The 22,701-nt window shown below is 39.0% G+C and overlaps 1 protein-coding gene across 3 annotated transcripts in view; it reads right to left on the reverse strand.

The window, feature by feature from the left end:
- Nucleotides 1–22,701, reverse strand: part of MRPL1 (mitochondrial ribosomal protein L1) — an 81,788-nt gene that overhangs the window by 53,255 nt on the left and 5,832 nt on the right. The window contains exon 1 of one of the 3 annotated variants that reach the window (XM_082632607.1): nt 5,377–5,703. The exons of 1 other annotated variant lie outside the window; for it this stretch is intronic. In XM_082632607.1, coding sequence (XP_082488733.1) covers nt 5,377–5,413 — 37 coding nt within the window. In that variant the 5' untranslated portion in view covers nt 5,414–5,703. Of the gene's footprint in view, nt 1–5,376; nt 5,708–22,701 lie in introns of those variants that run through there. One more of the 3 variants, XM_082632609.1, reaches the window with a different exon arrangement.

Below are 22,701 nucleotides of genomic sequence, written 5' to 3' on the forward strand. Positions count from 1 at the left end.
GTTTCCATACACTCATGCCAACATAGTATGTTACCAAACATGTTGATATTCGTCAACCTAGTAGATGAAAGATGGTATGCAGAGTTGTTTTAATTTGCATTTCCTTATGAATTAGGCTGAATATGTTTTCATGTTTGGTCATCTATATTTCTTTTCTGTTTAATTGGGCTTAAACTCAATTTTGTTTTCTTTTTTTTTTTTTTTTTTTTTTTTTTGGCTGTGCCATGTGGTTTGCAGGACATCAGTTCCCCGACCAGGGACTGAACCTGGGCCATGGCAGTGAAGGCCCAGAATCCTAACCACTAGGCCACCAGGGAACTCTCTAAACTCAACTTTTTAAATTAGTGCTCTACAGCTAGGTTTTCCGGTAAAATAACTGTTAAAATCTAATATCTTAAAATCCACTCATTATATAAACCAATAGCATGTAAACTGTAAGACTTGTCTACACATCAAATGAATTCATTTCATGAGTTAAGTTTCCAAGTGCAGGGCACTGCGCACGCAGAAGAGCTACCGAGTCCTCGCTGTGGTCTACAAGGCCCTATGTGAGCCGGCCCCTGCCTATCACTCCATACCACTCTCTTACTTGCTCACTATGAACCTTCTTTCAGATCCTTGAATCTCTAGAATCCCTCAAGTTAATTCCTCACTCAGGGCCTTTACAGTTAATGTTACATTTGACAGGGGTGCACCAGCTCCATATCTTCCCCTGGCCTACTCCTTATCATCAGCTCAAACGTCATCAAAGCCACATGCCTAACAACTCAATTTCATCTCTAATTCTAATCTTCCAAAACAAAGTTGAAGTATAAGAAAATCACCAAAACTGTGAATTCTGTGAACACATGGGTCCGACATTTGGGACAGTATAGGAAACCTGTTTATTACTGTCGCACAAAAGCCACAACCGGGGCTTTAATGGCTAGGAAAAAGAAGAGAAATAGACTAATGAGATCCAGTTCCTGACCTCCAGAGTCTCAAATTTAGTGGGCTATGCTGGTATGCAACAGTCTAAGAGGAGATTCTCCACATTTTTTTTTTTTTTTTTTTTTTTTGCGGTACGCGGGCCTCTCACTGCTGTGGCCTCTCCCGTTGCGGAGCACAGGCTCCGGACACGCAGGCTCAGAGGCCATGGCTCATGGGCCCAGCCGCTCCGCGGCACGTGGGATCATCCCAGACCGGGGCACGAACCCGTGTCCCCTGCATCGGCAGGCGGACTCTCAACCACTGCGCCACCAGGGAAGCCCAGATTCTCCACATTTTTAAAGAAGCCAGCTACCTTGAAAAATCACATATGGTAAATGAAGGAAGGGCAATTATCCACTCAAGATTTGGAAAACACTTCCAAAAAATAATTCTAATTGTACTAAACAAGAACCCCACAACCCTGGCAGGATCCTCAAAATAATAATTCTCTTGAATATATCAATTGCAACCTGCTATAAAATACTCAACCACTACTTTCAGAACCCCCAGTCATGACAACCAGAAATTAAAATTTTCAACAAAAATCAAACTGCTCCAGACTAAGAAAAAATAAACTACAAAAATACCACTACTTAAATAGCACTGCTAGGCCATGATATCTGTATTTTCAATACTTCTGTAGTCAATTTATCTGTAGTATTTTATTATATTCCTTTAATATATTTCTTCTCCTCTCACTGTTAGCAAATAACCTCACTCGCTACTTCAGAGAAAACAGAAGCCCTCAGAACTTCCTCCACTACTTAGGAACGTAACTGAATCTGCACTCATTCTCAAAAGTTATCCTCACCCCTACCTCGTGGCAATGCGATGGAAATAACTCCATCTCCTTTGCTAGCTCATTCTCTTAAACATGATCCTGAAAGGTTAGAGTTCCCCAGGGCTTCTCAACCTAACTCTATAATCCTCACTTTCCCCAGGAGATCTTATCCATCTAGTCTTTGCCTTCCCACCATAAGCACTGTAGTCCAGGCCACCATCATCTACTACATGGAATACTGCAACAGACTCCAAACTATTCTACTACTCTTGGCCCTTTCCATTTCTTTTCCACCTACTAGTAAGAGGAATGACTTAAAAACGAAATCTCGTCATACCCTTACAACACTTGGATGGCTTCACCTTGCTCTCTGAATAAAGTAAATTCTTAAAAAGGTCCTCCATGAGCTGCTTCTAACCTATTTAGCGAGCTTCATCTAATACCATTCTCTCTCATGCTTGCCACACTTCAAATACACTGGCCTCCTTTCAGTTTCTTGAACACACCATGGTTTTTACAAACTTCAGATTTTCAAATATAATCTTCCCCCCATCTGTGACATTCTCCCCTACTACTTCCCACTCCCCCTTCCAATAGCTAATTTGTAACTATCCAATGATCTTTCAGGGACTCTGCTTAAGCTACTCCTTCAGAAAAGACTTCCCTGAAGACTCAGAATAGATTAAGGTCTCTCATATACACTCTTATAACAACCTGTACTTTCCTTCACAGCACTCAGGACAACTGTAATTAAAAAAATAATTATACAATGAATGTCTGCTCTTCAATAGATGATAAGTACCATGGCCAAGGAGTGTATATAACTTTTTCACTATTCTGTTCCTAACACAAAACACAGTGTTTGGCAAATGAAGACATGATAAACATCTGTTGAATGAAAGAAGGAAATGTCAACTAATGAGAGCAAAAAACTGGATTCAAATCACTTTAATATTCATTACAACACATGGAAGAGGGGTGGCATTTTGTTGAAGATCCATGTATTCATTCACTCATTTATTTATTAGACAACGATTATGCCAATGAAACATGTGCTAGCACTGCTTTAAGTATTTAGTGAACAAAACAAATAAAATCCCTGTCCTCACGGAGCTTACATCCTACTGGGGATGGACAATACTAACAAACATAAAATGGTACTGGTAAGAGGAAACCCACTGGATAAAAGGAATTGAGAATCAAGGGGAAAGTGGGTTGCAGCTTTAAATAGGAAGGTTAAGGTAGGCCCTTTTAAAAAGGTGACATTTGAGCAAAGGCTTGAAAGAAATGAGAAAGCCGGTCATGCAAATATCTAGAGAAAGTGTTCCAGGCCCACTCCACTTGGGAGAAAAAGTCCTCCCAACAAAGGAATGTTCTTGGTGTGTTTAAGGAACAAAGAAGCCAATGTGCTACAGCACAGTGAGTGAGAAGGAGGGCAGCTGGAGAAGAACTCAGAGTGGTAAGCTGGGTGAATGGAGGTGGAAGAAGGTAGGCACAAAATGATATGGAAGACCCTAGGCCAGTGCTGTCCAATGGAAGTATAATATAAGCCACATGCATAACTTTAAATTTTCTAATAGCCACAATAAAAAAAAGGTGAAACAGAAATCAGGGAAATTAATTAATAATAAAAATTAACATATTTTATTACAGCTAATACCCCCAAATATTATCATTCCAACATGTTATCAATATAAAAAAATTATTGAGATATTTTACTTTTTCTGGTACTAAGTCCTCAAAATCTAATGCGTATTTAATACACTCAGGTTGGATTAGCCACATTTGAAGTGCTCAATTGTGGATAACAAAATGGACAGCACAGCTGTAGGCCATTCTAAGGACTTTAGATTTAGAAAAATGGGGAGGTTTTGCAGAGTTTTGAGCATAGGAGTAACATGATTTGATTTAAGTTCTTAAAGGACCAATCTGACTACTTGTTGAGAGAACACTGTAGAGAAATCTAGGTGAGAGATGGTAGTGGCTTGGAAGGTAGTTGTAGTAAAGTAGTGAGAAGAAGTCAGATTCTGGATTTATTTTGAGGGTAAAGCAGAAAAGATTTGTCAACCATTTAATGTGAAGTGTGAGAAAAAGAGGGGGAGTCAAGGATATTCTGAGGTTCTGGTCTGAGCAATTGAAAGGATGCAGTAACCATCAAATGAGATGGGGAAGACTCCAGGCGATGACAATGAATTTGATTTTAGACAAGTGTTAGGTGCTGATTAGATATACAAGTGGAGATCTAGAATAGAGAGATGAGTTTAAGAATCTAAAGTTCAGGAGAGAGTTCCTGATTGTAGATAATTTTGAGAACCATTAAGATATAGACAATAGTCAAAGCCACAAAACTTGGATGAGATCACTAAAAGAGTGAGTTTAGATACAACAGACATGAGGATGAAGGATGGAATCCTTGCTCCTGAGACATTCCAAGGTAAGAAATTGGGAGAAGAGGAGGAACCAGCAAAGTAATGTGAGAAGTGACAAGTGAGATAAAAAGAAAATTAAGAGAGTGAGACATTCTGAGAGCCATGAGAAGAAAATGTGGCAAGGAGAGAATGATAACCTTTGATTGTCCTTTTGGTTCCTTTAGTTTGTCTAACATAATGTTATTTCTGTCATACATGAAGATAGTACCATTAATCTCTTTTCAGTAAAGATATACTTTTTGGTTTGCTCACTTAGCAGTTATCAGGGTCTATTGTGATCTCTTGTCACCCCTATCTTTCAAGCAACAACTATCCCAAATAGGGAATGCTGGTGTTTACACTGAGCTTTCCTGTTACGAAGCTCAAAAAGAAGACTATGTTGCTGTTAAAAAAAAAAAAAATCAACTAATCACTGGTCTAGGAGTTAAGCTTCAGTCTTCCTCTGCCACTAAGTAGTTACATGAACTTGGCGACATACTTAACAGAATCAGTTTCTTCCTCTGTAAAATGGGGGTGTTCCTGGCTGCTGCCTCCACCCAAAAATCCACCATAATTAAATAATACGTATCACTGTACTTCAAAAACACAAAACAAAAAAATTTTAAGTATTGTACCCAAAAAGGCTTGTCATCCTAGCCAACAAACTAGACCTTATTAACTGCTGAGAAGAGTTGCTAGCAAGAAGCACCACGGCATTAGCCTCCAAATGATAAATGTTAATCCAAACTGGACAACATCTGGAATTGTTTAAGGATTGGAATTGCCTGCAACGATGTGCTCCGAAAGCACCAAGTATTCTAAGTTTATGGATGTAAGCCACTAAAATATACCACCTTTTCCATTCCAGATCTCTCTTCACGTATCAAACTCCTTTCCCCCCGCAGCCCACATCCCCAGCATCGGAGACAGAACCAAGTCTCTGCCTCGGTCCCTATGGGTGGCTGGAAAGGTGTCAATGTATACCCTCTCCCACTCCCGTCCTAGGGTGGACAGCTCCAGAAAGGAGTGAAACCTCTGATAAGGTCGTTTTTAAGTAGCAACAACCCTCTAGAGAACTTAAGAGTCCAGAAAGAGTAGAGGCTTATCGAGCCCCAGTGCAGACCTGCACCTACGAGAGTCCGGCTTGCACTGTGCAGCCACAGAAGACCCGGCGCCAGAGCTATTTTCCCCGCCAACCCAGACGAACCCTCGCTTTACCTCTACCGAGGCACCTTACAGCCGCCATGTTGACCATTCCGGATTGTGTTGACGAAATTGGTCCCACGCTTCAACTTGGAAAGAATTTACAAAGGGTTCCTACGCGGAAACGGCGGAGGGGGAAGGGATTCGAAGGAGCAAGAGGAAACGAGGTGGGACCAAAGTAAGCCTTCGAGCCGGCGCGGGAGGGCGCACCGCGCGGGTGCCCCGTGGCTGTGTCCCCGTTAGTCCTGCGTGCTGTGTAGGGCCCAGTGTTTCCTGGTTCCGGTTCGACAGTTCATCCATCTTCAGGGAAACCTGCCCTTCCTGGAAAGTACGGTCCTGTTGGCGATGCTCCAACTATTTTATTCCTTTTTATTTTTTTCTTTTTGATTCTGCAAGTGTACTCAGAACGATCATTTTATTAATAAATTGTGAGAGTACCCAGGAGAGCATGAAAAACAGAAAATCTGAATAATCTCACCAGCTTCCACCGCCACGTTTCCAGCCTCGTAAAGACTTTTAAAAATTAACCAGGGTGTCCACTACCACCAAGGGGCGTGTCCACTCACTAACCAACTCTTTTGAACTCATCGCAAGATCAGCGTGGTTTTCAGTTAATCTGAACATTAAGCAGTTCTACATTTTCCCGCTGCTGACAAACTGTGCCATTAGGATCAACTGAATAATAAAACTTGACAAATTTATATAACACTTCTAGTTTTAAAATGGCAGATCTAAGACCTACGCACAGGTTATTCTGACGGGGGCGGGGGGAATCAGTATCCTTTCCATTACGTCAAAACTGTCAGTGTAGTTTATCTAAAACAAATCTGATCACGAATTATATCACTTCCCAGTTTAATATAAAACCCTCCCGTGACTACCTCGAGCTCGCTTCTGGCCTCCGCCTACCTCCCCGGCCTCAACCCTCTGCCCGCAGCCCACCCCCATTCAACCCCATTCACACACACGGTTTCTCACCTCCAGGCTCGGTAACCTTTTTTTTTTTTAATTTTTTTTATTTAAGACTTCAACTCAGGATTTATTCACTAATGAAGCCTCCCTCTTCCCTTACCAGGCTGATTTATGGCCACCTCTTCCCGGTTTTGTACAAGGCTTACACCTGTTTTTGTTTATCTGTTTGTTTTATACAATTTTATTGAGTTATAATTCACATACCATACAATTCACCAGTCTAAATTGTACAATTCAATGGGTTTTAGTATATTTATAGAGTTGTGTGACCATCACCACAATGTTATCTGTTTTTCTCAACTAATCATCTGAGCTCTTGGGGACAGAAATCATGTCTTACTCATTTTTGTAAACTCAGCACATACTACCTGCCTGGCATATAGGAGGCTCTCAACAAATATTTGTTGAATAAGTGAATGTTATATGCACACATGAATTATTGACTCGGTTAGAATGGCAAGCTTGCAAATTTGCTTCTATGAAGCTGCCCATAGGACTGGATCAAAGTAGGATTTTCACAAATGCTTTATTTTGTATTTGTATACTGTACTCATCTACATGAAGTATAAGATTTCTAATTTATTTGCCTGCCTTGCCAACACCTAAGCAGTTACTTCAAAAGTTCCACACCCATTTATGGCTGTTATACAAAAAAAATTAGAAAAAAACTGAATCTACCTTTATAACTTTCTTTCCTGTCTCCCTCCTTACCCTTCCTCCCTTCCTTTCACAAATGCGTGAGTGCCTGCCATGTGTCAAGCAGTGTGCTTGGCTATGCACAGATATGGTGAATAAAAGAGCCGTTGCTCTCATGATACTTAAAAATGAATTTCATGTAAGGGTAAATGCCAGAATTAGAGCAAGTTCACTTAATTTATCTCAGACAAAAACCAAACATCCAGATTAGAGATTCTGGTCCTTAGACTCTACATCCCTTCCTTTTCATAGTTGGGATCAGTTGGCCCCCATGTGTGTGCTTCTTTATGTCTCCTGTTATAATAAGAGGATTTAAACATCCAATATTAGGATTTAGAGTAACATTTAATGTGCTTGTAGTAGTAGCTTTATTGAAGCAATGTCCTGTAGAGGTGCAGCTTACCTGATTGTCCACACTTTGGGCACCAGACCTTGATAGCATTAGTCAGGTGGGGCCCAGAGTCCAGTTATCTATATATAATAATATATAAAGAGGTTATTTAGCTTGAGACTTGTAAAAACCACAAAAATGCACACTCTGAGATGGGAACTCCAAGCCTCTAAATATTTAACACACAATGAGGTTCTCATTAAAGAGAAGCAATAGAGCGTTTTAGTTAAACAGTGGTGCTCTGGAGCAAAACTTCCCAGGTTTGAATCCCAGTATCATCACTTACTAGTTGTGTAACTTGGGGCAAGTTACTATACCTTTCTGGGCCTCAGTTTCCTCACCTGTGAGATAATTTACTGATAATTTACTTACTACCATACCTGGCACAGAGTAAACACTCATTAAATGTTAAATGTTGTCATTACTAAGGAACCAGGGAGAGCTCTTAACCAGAGAGGTAAAATGAATACGCTGTTCTAGTAACCTTTCTTCCAATATCTGCTTAATTCTTAATGTGATACATGCTATTCTTGTTCCTATATGTGCTAGGATGTCACCTTCTTTATATGAGAACTCATTAGTATTTTCAGAAAGTCTTTAGGCTGTGCTTGTGTACTTCCTCAAAGTTCACTTTAAAGCAACTTTTCCCAATTGATTTCTAGGAAGGTCTTTACTCTCCAGGAGTCTTGGCATCATGCCAGCTGCCTGCCTGGCTAATTTCCTTGGGAAAAGTTTCTCAATATTTGCCCAACCTTATAGTTCTCTTGATCTGTGTTCTCTGCCTTTCTCAACTATCTTCCAATTGAGCTGGAAACTCCTTTGCAAGAAGAGTCTCTTCCCATTTGTAGTTCAAGTTGAAAATGAGTACTCTGATTGGACAAAAAAAGGAACTCTATGACATTTCCTACTTCATTAGTGTGCAACAGAATCACCCAGAAGGCTTGTTAAAACTCAGACTGCTGTGCTCTACCCCCCAGAGTTTCTGATCCAGTAGGCCTGGGGCAGGGCTCATTAATTTGCATTTATAATAGGTTCCTGGGTGATGCTTATATACTAGTCTAGAGACCACACTTTAAAATCCACTTCCTATGTAATATCGTGAAACATTTACATCCATATCTATCATTAACTTGGGGAGGAGTCATTTTATTTCACAATTTTATACTCGATATAATATAAGCAATAAAAGCATGAATTTCCCCATGTGATATGTCTCTAGGACCAGACTCTACTCACTCTTATCTTCTCCTTTATACAGAAACTGCTATTCCACATCTGGATTTCAGCTCCAAAACTGTCCAGCTGTCAGCTGGGAGAATTTTCAATGTCTGCCTGTCTACCCATCTGGATTTTAAGTATTACCAACTCCTAGGTTCCCTTCCCTCCTTGTGCTTACTTTATACTCAGATTATTTTTCAATAAAGAAATCACTATCTAGAATAATAATTTCTTAGAAGATTGAAAGTTTGGTGAAGAATTGAAACTCATTTTGTCTTGTCCTTTCCATATATGGGAGTTTCTCTGTCCAACAACCCCTAGGAGATTGTTTTAATTCCAGATTGAATCAGGAGGTTTAGAACTGTCCAGTTGAATGCTGGGAAATGTTTGACAACCAGCCTTCCAGTACAAAAGACACAAATTTATAGTATTTGCCAATCTCCATGGTGTAAACATTCCCAAAATAGATGATTTCAAGCTGTCATACATCAAATCAACCAACTCACAAAATTCTGACAACCTAGCACTTGGTTCTCACATGACTACGGCACTACTGGAAGTTTCTTAGGAAAAGCCTCTGGTTACTTTTAGAAGGCCTACACTAAACCAATTCATCCTAGAGCCACACTTCTCAAACTTTAATGTGAATACAAATCATCTGAGAATCTTATTAATATGTGGATTCTAATTCAGTAGGTCTGAGGTAGAGCCTGAGATTCTTATTTCTTGTTAGAAATCTGTTGGCTCCTAAGTGATATTGAGGCTGCTAGTCCATGGACCACACTTTGAGTAGCAAGGTCCTAGAACACATCCTGGAGCAAAATTCATATTTCCATCATTAGTCCCAAACCAAAACCTTCTGAATAGGTCTCTTCCTAATACAGAGTATAAACTTAAGTGGATTCCCAAATTTCTAGGTATAAACTCCATGACCTCCATCACTCAGTGGAGATACTAGAAATATCACTAACTTCCTGCCCCGCCTACATCTGCTGCTGTTGGAAACTTTCCTCTCCCACATAAATAAAATTCCACAAGCCCCAGCTATTTGGGTCAGTGGAAACCATCTGACTCAAGGAAAATCTGTTCATACTGTAGCCAGTGATCTGGCTTGAAAAGAGAAGCTGGGCCAGTCATCCATCTCACAGAACTGGAATTGGGAAAATGAAGGGCTGAAACATTTAGGTGGGAGAACTCAAGCTGTAAGGTCATGGTGTAGATTCAAGGCTAGAGAAGCCTTGAAAGGCAAGCTGGGGTTATTAGCAAGCAGAAATGATGCCTGAGTAGAGTCACATGAAGCCAGTCAGTTTCAAGAATAGAATGGAGTGAGGATGCCTTGAAAAGCAGAAATATCATGAAGAAGAAAGAGAGCTACCCGCTTCTGAGAGGAAGATAGCAAATGCTGCCTCAGTTCCTATTTCCGTCAAGCCTGCAGTATCACTGTTCCTCTCCCTGCCTTCTTGAGAGATCCATATCTACCATACATATCCCTACAACAACTCCTGTTTTCTTGAGCTATCACCAGTGAATGTCTTTATTTTCTAAACCAGCAAACAAAGACCTAATTAAAATCATGGGGCTCTAGTTATTCTAGTGAAGATGCATGAATTGGCAGCTCTCTGTCAGAATTAGTAGCAAAGCCTTAATCATGGAATCTCAGAGTTTGAAAAGTTAGATGTATAAACCCTCTCTATGATACTCAAATTTCTGGTTACAGATGAAGGAACAGAAGCACTGAGAAGTTCAGTAACTTGCCCAATTAGTGCATAGTTGAGTTGGGATTTGAATCCAGGATGCCTGACTCCAGAGTCTATGTTTGTAACCAGCAGTATACCTGTATCACACACATATTTCTTGCTGGACATTGTGCTAAGCATGTAGTAGCTTGTTTAATTAAAGATAAAGAAACTGAGGCTCCAAAAAGTTAGTGGGTTGCCCAAGGCCACACAAGTAGTGTTCAAGCCTAACAACCCAGTCAGTGCATTTGACCATCACCCCCTCCTCCTGCTTCACTGCCACCCTGAAACTCTAGTGTTCATACATACATACACCTATGACTCAATTTTTTTTTTTTCGTGGTACACTGGCTTCTCACTGTTGTGGCCTCTCCCGTTGCGGAGCACAGGCTCCGGACGTGCAGGCTCAGCGGCCATGGCTCACGGGCCCAGCCGCTCCGCGGCATGTGGGATCCTCTCGGACCAGGGCATGAACCTGTGTCCCCTGCATCGGCAGGCAGACTCTCAACCACTGCACCACCAGGGAAGCCCTGACTCAATAGTTTTCATGACAATGTTTTACATTAGAAAATGGCCAGGTAATATCAGAGTGTGTGGAAGAAAGTAAATAATATGGAAGCACCTACACATTATTTATTTTCTTCAAAGCCAAGGGTGGAAATCACAAGCACCAACAAAACACTAATTGGAGTTAGTTTTTTTTTTTAATCTCTAATGCACGCAGAGGTAAAACTTGTTTGAAATATTTATCTAAAACATGGCAATGCATTTTTTTTAAATGTTATAAATCTGAGAAAAGTAACAATAGCAACAAAGCAATTCTCAGGAAGAGGTTTTATTTTTATAGAAGAGTGTGCAAACTCATGAGAGGAAGCAGTAAGGTTTAAAAGGATGTGACTCTTGTCCTCCCTTCTGTGCTGTGTGGCTTTATTGTTTTGTTGACTTAGAAGTGAACTTGACATTTTGTTGTTGCACTCCTTTCAGGTCCTTTCTTTTAAATTAGGTCAGACAGAGGCTGAGTTCCTTTCCAAGGTCTGACCTTAGGGACTAATAAGTGGTTAATAATCTTCTTATTAAGATTAAGTAATTATTTCTTAGTTATTTTTATCTGAAAAATATTGAATCAAATACTCCAGTATTCACCCATGTACATATAGCAGCATCTCATCTTGGTCTAAATTATTTTATTCCGTCTAACAGTTTTTCTGTTGTTGCTACTGGGTTAGCCTTTTTCTTCTTCCCATGGTTATCAGGTGGAAGAGTAGAACAGTGGTGGTGTTGGAGGGAATAGGGGATGGTATGGGAAGAAAAGAGGCTCAGAGTGGAGCAGGCTTTAATAATCAAGAAGCCACAGGTTCAGTTCAGGTTTTTGTGGCATGGCCAACCCCAGCAAGCTGTGTCCCCACCCAGTGCCTCAGTTTTTCCATCTGAAAATAGGAATGACAACATTTTTGTGGCACTTGATTCTCCACTGCAGTTCCTCAGCTCCAGTGACACCTTGTGAATGTATGCTAAATAACTATGGATAATTGTTAAGGGTTAATTTTTAATGGGTAAATAATAGATGCTCTTCTGGCTCCTCTGGGACAGATAATAGAGCTTTAACCCAAGCAAAAAACAAGAACAAAAACACAACAGGTCAAAGGGATATGCGGGGACCCAAGGGGAGGAAGTAATTAGCATTTCTGACCCATCAGGGAAAATAGATTGTATTTAGAAAAATAAATAGATTCCTCCAAAAATCAAAGGAAAATAATAATGGCTGGGCATAGAGATAAGAATGGAATTTTTTTTATATTAAACCTTTTAATTTATCTTTCCTGTTTCTTTTTATTTTATTTTATTTTTATTTATTTATGGCTGTGTTGGGTCTTCGTTTTCAGTGCGAGGGCCTTCTCTAGCTGCGGCAAGTGGGGGCCGCTCTTCATCGCGGCGTGCGGGCCTCTCACTATCGTGGCCTCTCTTGTTGCGGAGCACAGGCTCCAGACGTGCAGGCTCAGTAATTGTGGCTCACGGGCCTAGTTACTCTGCAGCATGTGGGATCTTCCCAGACCAGGGCTCAAACCCGTGTCCCCTGCATTGGCAGGCAGATTCTCAACCACTGCGCCACCAGGGAAGCCCCAAGAATGGAAATTTTATACTAAATAAAATTTCTTTTCAACTGTAATAATTTAGGTTCTAAAATATTTACTTGTAATTGCTTATCTTTCATTAGTTTGAACCATTATAACTGGCAGAAAACATGTGATTCTTCAAGAAGATACAAGAATGCATTGCCCTCCTGAACCCTCTCCGGGGTAGGGCTACAGAAGATTAGGGAGAGTAAGACATCCTGGTGCTCAAGGCTCCATTATAGGAAAAGGCCCAACCCCTTCCATGGCTGACAGTGAGGGTGGGGATTTTTGCAGGGTTACCACAATTCACCATTTACACAGCACACAGAATGGATTCAGGAAGTAGTAGCTATGTTACCGGAGGGTTCCACTTAACCCAACTGGTGTGCACCCTAAGATCCAGACACGTGTTGGACGGACAAAGGACCTGCAGTGTGTTTTTCATGGCTCTGAGGAGCAGTTCATCCTAAGGGAGGTGAGAGCATTTGAAGGCTACAGGACCAGTGTAAAGGGAAGGCAATTCTGGGTGTGTTCTTCAGGGCCCTGCTTCTACATGCTGCCTTCCAAGGATGAGCGTTAGAACCTGGGCAGGGAGGCAAAAGAAAAATATATAAAAGACATTGCACTGAGACCTCTGGGGGACCTGTGAGCACAGAACTTCTTGTCTATGGGAACCAGGTAACAGGGAGGATATCAGAGAAACTCTTCAATGCCATGTGCATTGACACACTCAGGACAGCTTTGATGGCTTTGGCACCTTTCTTACAGACAGTAACCAAAAGCAGCAGAAAAGGACAAAAACCGCTGATGCCAGGCAGTAGCAAATGTGTTTGGGAACACCCAGTGAGACACTCCCTTGTTACAATCCTTACATCCATCCAGAACGTGGGAGAGTTTGCGAGCATTTTTGGGTGAACTATAGAACAAAAAATTATTGGTCGTGTCCTAAAGGCAGAGAAATAATCAAATTCTAGTTCACCCTCAGTCTGGAAAACACCAGCTGCATGCAGAAAATCCTCTGAGAGTAAGACAAGCAAGTATGATTATATTTTTCTACAATAATGTTGCCCAATTATTTACTAGGTTTCATTTAATGTTTAATTCTCCTAAATTTTCTTTGGCCAAAGATTAGCAGGGTTTTTTCCCTTGTACCTTTCTATAAAGTATATAATTCCAGTTTATATAATAAAATATGACACACTGGACCATATACCTTAACTTACTGTTAACTGAATTAATATGAAATCCTGGTCTAATTTCCTAAATCTTATCAAGTTACCTATGACTATTTATCATATCTCTTATTCTACGAAATTAAGTATCCTTCATAGTCTACAGTAAGAAAGCATTATCACAATTCGTGGCAAAATCTGAATAAATTATGCTCACTGGCTAATCCTCCTTTGTCATTTATGTTGCCTCTTTCAAATAATTTAGTAGATTAGAAGGAAGCTTTATTTTTACAAAACTGCTCTGCCCTTATCATGTTGCCAAAAATCCACCTGCTACAAAAATGCTTCATTATCTTATACTCATTTTTTCCTGACATTGTTTCTCCTTGCTATAATCTGCTAATTATTGATAATTTCTTATTTTAAAAGAATACTGTACTGGTTATACTCTATTTGCTACCAACTATATCCTTTCTTTATTCTGTCCACCCTGCTAAGTGTATCCTTGGTGACTGACTCTTTTAAACTGTACCACCCCTGCGACTTCCCTAGTGACACAGAGGTTAAGAATCCACCTGCCAATTCAGGGGAAACGGGTCTGAGCCGGGGTCGGGAAGATCCCACATGCCACGGAACAACTAAGCCCGTGCACCACAACTACTGAGCCTGTGCTCTAGAGCCCGCAAGCCACAACTACTGAGCCCGCGTGCCACAACTACTGAAGCCCGTGAGTGTAGAGCCTGTGCTCTGCAACAAGAGAAGCCACCGCAGTGAGAAGCCCGTGCACTGAAGGAAGAGTAGCTGCCACTCGCAGCAAATAGAGAAAGCCTGTGTGCAGCAACAAAGACCCAATGCAGCCAAAAATAAATAAATTAAACTGTACCACCTCTGAGTAATACAGATACCTAGTCAATAAATAGTTGTTCCTCAGTATCTGTGGAGAATTTGTTCCAGGACCCCCCGTGGACACCAAAATCAGATGATGCTCAAGTCTCTTATACAAAATGGCGTAGTATTTGTGTATAACCTATACACAACCTCTGGTATATTTTAAATCATCTCTAGATTATTTGTAATACTTAATGCAATTTAAATGCTATGTAAATAGTTGTAAATACAATGTAAATGATATGTAAATCATTGCCAGCATGGCAATTTCAAGTTTTGCTTTTTGGAATGTTCTGAAATTTTTTTTCAAATATTTTTGATCTGCGGTTTGTTGAACACTGCATGCAGAAACCTCGAATACAGAGGGCCAACTGTATTGCTAGATCAGACTTTAACTTTTTCTGTGTGAAATACACAGAATTATATTTGTTGGTGAAAAATTTCAACACTATGCTAATAATAACAACTTCCATAGTTCAGAGGAAATGCAGGCAAGAAGTCAAACAATTCACAGCAGTCCTCTTATGGTTACTTTAGTTCTTAACTCTGTCCTAAGGTCTGTGTCTTATTGTAAGAACACCACTTTCATCTTACTTCCAAGGTACAATGCTGTACCAGTCTTTGCTGAAACTCCTTCTGTACTTAAAAGAGAAGGCCTTACCCCATGATGTACAACTCTTACAATATATAATAATACATATATAATATTTGGAGTTGTTCAGTCAAGAATAATGTCCTGGAGACTCCAACAAGTGTCCATTAGCACACTCCAAGGACCACAGAACAGTTGCCTACGACATTGGCATTATAATCTGATTCTCTTTAACTTTTCTCTCTAGTGCAAATGGCAAAAATGCCTCTTTGCTGTTTCAGTTGCCTAGCAGATAACTGTTAGATCACACACACACACACACAACTCCTAAGGGGAAGTACGAATTCTCAGAGATAATATACATTGTTAAACCAGTATTGGCCCAGAAATGTTTTTTTAATTGAACTGAAAACTAATTAAGCTAAAAAAATCTAGATTCTGTCTCTGTTGAAAATAGCCAACAGACCAAGCCATACTGGGCCCATATTTCTACATGGCCATGACCCACTGGACCTGAGAATGCATTGGACTTTTTAGTTGGGGAATCAGCTATCCATGCACCACAATCGTCACCACTCTTTATTGCCTCTCTGGACATGTCATTCATTCGAAGCATCAGCCTAGACTCTGCAGACACCTGAGTTTGCAACCTCTAATCCCACTTCTTTTAAAATTATGTCCTCTGGAGTCTGTCAGAATGAGAAATAAGGCTACTGCTGAAGAATAAACCTCTCAATGGTTGTTCTATTAGCAAAAATACCAGGGTGAAGCTTTGAAATCACCACTCATAAAAATCTGAGTAAATACTTAGATAAGGTCTGTTTGCCTTTCATATTTTAAGCAATTCGCCTAAGGGCCCTGCTATCTTAACCATGTATATTTAGTAATTATTTATACAATTTGCTACTTTTTTGTAAGTAGGTAGATGTTTCCTATCCTGACAGTGTCTTTCTCTATTTTACATACTTTTGAACACATTGGACTCTCTTAGTCAAACTGGTTTAGGTAAACTAGCTGTCAGTAAATTAGTCTGAGCTCGTCCAGCTATGTTTTTTAAATGAATGAATTCTTAAACGTTTTTTTCATTTGATTCTTGTAGTATGTTTTGTCCAGTTTGAGTTAGTTGTATATGCTGCAAAATGTAACATAGTGCTAGCAGAGACGTTTTTTATCCCCAGCCCAGAATTCTTGTTTGAAGCCTGTCCACTCCGTTCCAACCCATTTTTTAAACTTGACCTCCCGCATTATAATATAATGCAACTGAATTTATTAAATCAGTATTGTACTAAGGGTGAATGCTCTAAATGGAATCTCCATTGCTGACAAAAACTTTACACTTATTTTGAAAGTGCAAAACTTTTAAGACTAGTTTGTCATTGGGGCATCTAACAGTGTCCACTTAAACCTTGACATTGTCTAGTCACTGCTGGCTTTAAAATAATGATCAAGAAAAGATGGTCTTGTTGCATTTGTAGTACACATCCTTTTAACCAACTTTCATGTGATCAACTAACCAAGTTAATTGTACATTGAAAACAACAAAATAGTGGAGTATAACCTTAAATAATTGTGAATCACTAGATTGTACACCTGTAACTTATATAATATTGTACATCAACTATACTTCAATTAAAAGAAAAAGAAAACAAAAACCAAAAAAACCTGAACTCATAGAAAAAATAGTCTTTTCAATAAATAGTGCTAGTATAATTGAACAACTATATGTAGAAAAAATGAACCTCGATACATACCCTACACTTTACACAAGTTAACTCAAAATGGAACATAGCCCTAAATGTACAAAACAAAACTATAAAACTTCTAGAAGAAAACATAGGAGAAAATCTAGGTGACCTTGGGTTTGGAAATGAGATGTTAGGTAAAACACCAAAGGCACAATCCATGAAAGAAAAGATTGATAAATTGGACTTTATTAAAGTTTGTTTTGTGAAAGATATATTAATAGAATGAGAAGTAAGCCACAGACTGGGAGAAAATATTTGCAAGCCATGTATCTGATACAATACATACCCAAAATATGTGAAGAACTCTATTATTATTAATGATGTTAAAATGAATATTTTGATCCATAGATTTTGCTAAGTATTTTTATTATTAAAAAAAATTAGAGTTCTAGAAAAACAATTACTATACCAGAGAATAGGAACTATTTCAAGCATACATCTTAACTTTTTAGAAGTGGTAATATTTTATTTTTTGTGACAAAATTATTCTATTAAATCCAAATGAGGCAGAGGGTATAAAATAAGAAGGGGCATTGAAAAGGAAATGAAGACATAAACAGATAGTTGAATAAAAGCAGAAATAGGATTTGGAAACTAAGGAAATAATAACTAACCCTTATATAATACTTCATGGCTGGCCCTGTTCTAGGTGCTTTACATATAAAAGCATTTTATTTTATGACAGCCTGTGAGTTGAGTACTAGTATATTATGCCCATTTTGTAGGTAAGGAGATTGAGGCATAGAGTGGTATTTAAAAACATACCCAAAGTCACAAAGCTAGTAAGTAAAGGGGGTGGCAACTGAACACAAGGTTTGGCTCCAGGATATATTCTCAGCTATTATACTGTACTGCCATTGCAGCATGTGTCAAATGTCTAATATGCATAATGCATTGTATGAGACATAACCAGAAAACTAAGAGCGTTTTGCTCACAAGAAATATGCATAATGTTATACAAGGGAGAAATCTACTGCTAGCTCACTATGGGAACAAATAAGAGAAAAAGACTAAGCCCAGGTGGGGAGAATCCCAGGTTTGGAATGAAAGTAGAACTTTCATTATTAGCTTGAAGAATGTGTAAGTGTGGAAACTGATAAGGTGGTAAAAAATACTCAAAGGAGGCTGAATTTTAGGTAAATTGGTCATTAACGGCTGTCATCATTAAATAATAAGCTTTGGGAAAATTAGCTTCAGATTAATGTATTTCAGTTAACCAAGTTTAGCCAACTATTTTTGTTTTTGTTTGTTTAGATGGATTGGTTTCATATGAAAGCCTCTGGAGCACTTACTGTGAAAACAAGTGAGAGTCTGAGGGTGCGATGGATATTAGTGGATCTGTGCCCTAGGGCTGTGGGTCAGCATCTCCAGAAGTGCTGGTTAAAATACACAATAGGCTCCACCCCCTTTCAAATTCAATAGGTCTAGCATGTGACAGGAGAACTTCCATTGTTCACAAGTTCCTAGGTGATGAGATACTGCTGCTGCCTGTAGGGGACCACACTAGAAAGCCACTGCCTTAGAGGAATCTCAGACTAACTGGAAAGAAGGTTGGTATTTGTGAGGATTTCACCACTGAGTTTGCAATGGAAGGTCAACAGGGAAGGGGATTCTGGGTGCGGTTTGGCATTGGCAGGAGCAGAGACTGTCAGAGAGAATTCTGGGAAAGGAAGTGGCTTAGGAAGTTTGGAAACCAGGGAAGACTTGTGCGAGACCCACCAGAAAGAGCAGCTCTGGCCTGCTAAACTGAGTTGGTTTAATCACTGTAATCCTTGGGGATTGAGGATTTTAATAAAGACGGGAGAAACTGTAATAATTTCATCACAAAACTCCTTTGACACTCATGAAAGTGAGCGATATTTGCCACATTCCATTAAAAATGAGAATAGAACTTAATAATGTAGCAGTACTAAAAAGCAATTATTTCTAAATGATGTTTTCCCAAACAAAAGTCTACAAGTGGGCTGCATCTTTGGTACAGGGGGATTTCTATTAGACATTCTGTATTATAAACTCAAGATAAATTTTTAACGCTGTAACAATATTTTTTAAAAAGCACTTCAATTTTTTCTTCATTTCTGCTTGTAACTAATTGCCTAGGAGGGGAATACAGTTGATTTTTCTCGGCAGATTTTGACATTTAAAATAATGCGTAAGCCCAAAGGGTAGGAATTTTCATTACTAAGGTTTACTTTTAGTAAATCAAATCACTGTTTTGTATAATGTTATCCAGCAAGATTTGTTCCATATTAAGAATCAAAAGAATATTGTAAGTGGGTATTAATAATATCTCAAATATATTTAAATTTTAGTAAGGAATTAAAGCCAGCACAATAATAATATACATTTATCAGTGATTATACTGAGACATAACACTGACAAATATTTCAGAGGCAGATAAAGCTAAGAAAAAGAGTTTGGAATAGAAAAAAAACAAAAACAAATCATTTAAAGAACATTTGTGTTTCCAAATAGAACTATGAAACAATAGGGATTTTGTATCTATTAGTCGAAAGCTGTAATTCAACATTGGTGTCAGCCAACCACCTGTGTTAGTGCTTAGACTGGGATAGGTACCACGCATAACTGGCACCCACCAAGAGTGGACTGTGCTCTAAGAGTTGCATGCCACAAAGGACAACTTTTTATTTCCACAACAGTTTGTGAATGCAACTGTGAATGCCTAATTCACGTGAACAATAGATGGAAAGGAAAATGCTGTTCAGAACACGAAAGATCTAGAGAGGTAAGTATCCAAAGCCAAAGAAATTTAATAAAAATTCATATGAACATCAAAGGAAGTAGGGAAAAAAACTCATTTGTGCATACAAACAAGTTTCCCTCTATAGCTACTAGCTTAGTCCCAAAAAACTACAGGAAAAGACTCAATAAAAATGTAATAAGGGGAAAAAAAGAAAGGAAAATAGATTTAGTAAAAACTGACCTACTGCCAAAACCTTAATTTTCCCTTTCTTTTTTCAAAGTGTATCCACCAATACCATTTTTTTAGTAAGAACCATTCCAACTCAATTTTAAAATGTGAAATTCAATAAAATATAGCAAAGAAATCTCAGTATTTCAGATCCATTTTAACTTTGTTCATTCTATCCCTCTCTCTCTCTCTTCCCAGGCATAGAACACAGAGAAATTATTTTTTGCAACTGGAGAAGATGTGAGTTTGTATATTTAAAGACTGCAAAGACTTGCTAATGATGACCATAACATTTCTTATAGATAAGTTATAAACAAGCTGCTAAGCTGTACCTGCAGTAAGTAGATATTTCTTATTTGGCTTACTCTTTCATGTTTTCCTGTCAAGCATTTACTACAGCAAATGACCCACTTATTTACTGCCACGGGAAAAGAAGCATTGCAGTACTACCTCTTTGTTCTGGGGAGACAACAGGGCTCAGGGGGCCAAACAGTAGTCTGGGGAGACAGAGTCAATAGACAGAGTCAATAAACTTTAACCTGTCTTTGCCATTTCTTACCTTCGGGATCTTAAGCAAAGCATTTATTCATCCATCCATTCATTCATTTAATAACTTTTTAAAAACTCAGATAATAGCACCAGAAGAGTAGTCGTGAGGAAAACCTAATTAACTAATATCAAAGAGTTTTGTCAACATAAAATGCTTATTTAATAATTCCTTTAGAAATTGAAATATTAGATGCAAACCATTATATATAGAATGGATAAACAACAAGGTCCTACTGTATAGCACAGGGAAATATATCCAATATCCTGTGATAAACCATAATGGAGGGACTTCCCTGGTGGCGCAGTGGTTAAGAATCCACCTGCCAATGCAGAGGACACAGGTTCGAGCCCTGGTCCCGGAAGATTCCACGTGCCGTGGAGTAACAAAGCCCGTGCACCACAACTACTGAACCCGTGCTCTAGAGCCTGCAAGCCACAACTACTGAAGCCCGGGCGCCTAAAGCCCGTGCTCCGCAACAAGAGAAGCCACCACAATGAGAAGCCTGCGCACCGCAATGAAGAGTATCCCCGGCTCGCCACAACTAGAGAAAGCCCTTGCGCAACAACGAAGACCCAACGCAGCCAAAAATAAATAAATTTATTTTAAAAAAAGAAAGTAAAGAATGTTTTTTTTCAGCCTGAGAATCATACCTATTGCCTGAAATGTCTGGATGTCTGGATTACTTTTATAACAAAAGTAATATAATAATTCTAAGGTGTGTAAAGTAAAAATGGAAGGCTCTCTCCAGTAATCCCACTCCCTAGGAATAACCACTGTTAGCATGTTTATTCATCCAGCACTTTTTTTCCTATGCACTAAATTATAGTAGGTGACCCAAGAAAGTAGAAATTTCCAAAGTACTGGGAAATTTGAGAGTTAAACCTCCTCTATAATTGGTGAAAGCCCAAGAGAATCTTGTTACCCAAAGACTGCCAACACTGTGTGCCTCTCCCAGTTGATCAGTGGTCTGTTGAGTTTCCTTCCCACTCTAGTGTTTAAGTAGCAGGGTACAGGAACATATCTCTCTCTCCAACCCCTCCACAGTCCTATTGATGTCCACAAAAGTAAGAGTTGAAAACTTCAAAACAATCACAGTATCAAAATTTTGTCTTCACTTTTCACAGGGCTTTAGCTTGTCCTCTTAATGATTGCTAGACTTGAACTTCATGATACCACATATTGGATATTTCCAGCAAGGAGGCCTTTAGTATATCCCCTTTCCCAGCTTATACTCTCATTTGGATCTGAGAGACCCTCATAATTCTGGCCAAAAATGCATGTGAAAAACAGGCTAATGTTTATTCCTTCAATGAGTTTTTTTGAACACCTGCTTTAGGTCAGTGAATATTTAAGAAGGAATACCCTGAGAGGATATCAAGGCCAAACTTATCATTTTATAGGTAAAAAGTTGAGGTCCAAGAGGTGAAAAGATTCTTCCAAAATTACACATCTGGCTGGTTAAGCAGTCAACTCAGGACCTGGGTCTGTACCCAGGTTAGGGTACTATAGCAGGGAAAGAAGCTTCCAGGAGACATTAACTCCCAAAGAAAGCAAAATGAAATTTGAAAAAAACAGATAAAATTTTAAGATAAATATACAAAATACAACATTAGTTGCTTAAAAATCCTTTATGACTTCCAAGAAATTACTACTGAGAGCAGAAAAACAAAGCAATGTACAAGAGACATCAAAGGCAAGATTAACAAATTAGTCTTCTTTCTGAGTAAAACATTCTATATGCCCCATGTGAATTGCTCATAAGATGTTTTCAATCAAAAGACTTTCCAGCAGCCAGAACAAAACCCAGTATTAAATTTTAGGAGTACCTGCAGAGCCTGTTGCATTTTTTAAGCGTCATGGATCAGGCTCTTTTCTCAATTATATGAAAAACTGATGCCGGCATATTTCTGTGCTAATGCTTTCTTTGCTTTATGCCACATCTTAGTCTGCAAATGTATAATCATAGAAATAAAAGTATAATAGAAATAAGAGCTGATAGAGATTTTAATCCACATCTTGAATGACCTCACTGAATTTACTTACCTGATTTTGATATTGTTGTACTCCCTGAGTGACAAACATCCAAGTCACACTCAGAATGTAAACATAGGGTGTTAGACAACCATCTTTTTTTTTTTTTAATATGGTGCCTTTGTTGCCACTCCTTTTCTTTTCTTTTTAGTTTATTTATTTATTTATTGGCTGCGTTGGGTCTTCATTGATGAATGCGGGCTTTCTCTAGTTGTGGCCAGTGGGCTTCTCATTGCAGTGGTTTCCCTTTCTTGCACAGCACAGGCTCTAGGTGTGCAGGTTTCAGTACTTTTGGCTCACAGG

The sequence above is a fragment of the Mesoplodon mirus genome, assembly GCF_964341445.2.
Source record: "Mesoplodon mirus genome assembly, chromosome: 2".
Lineage (NCBI taxonomy): Eukaryota > Metazoa > Chordata > Mammalia > Artiodactyla > Ziphiidae > Mesoplodon > Mesoplodon mirus.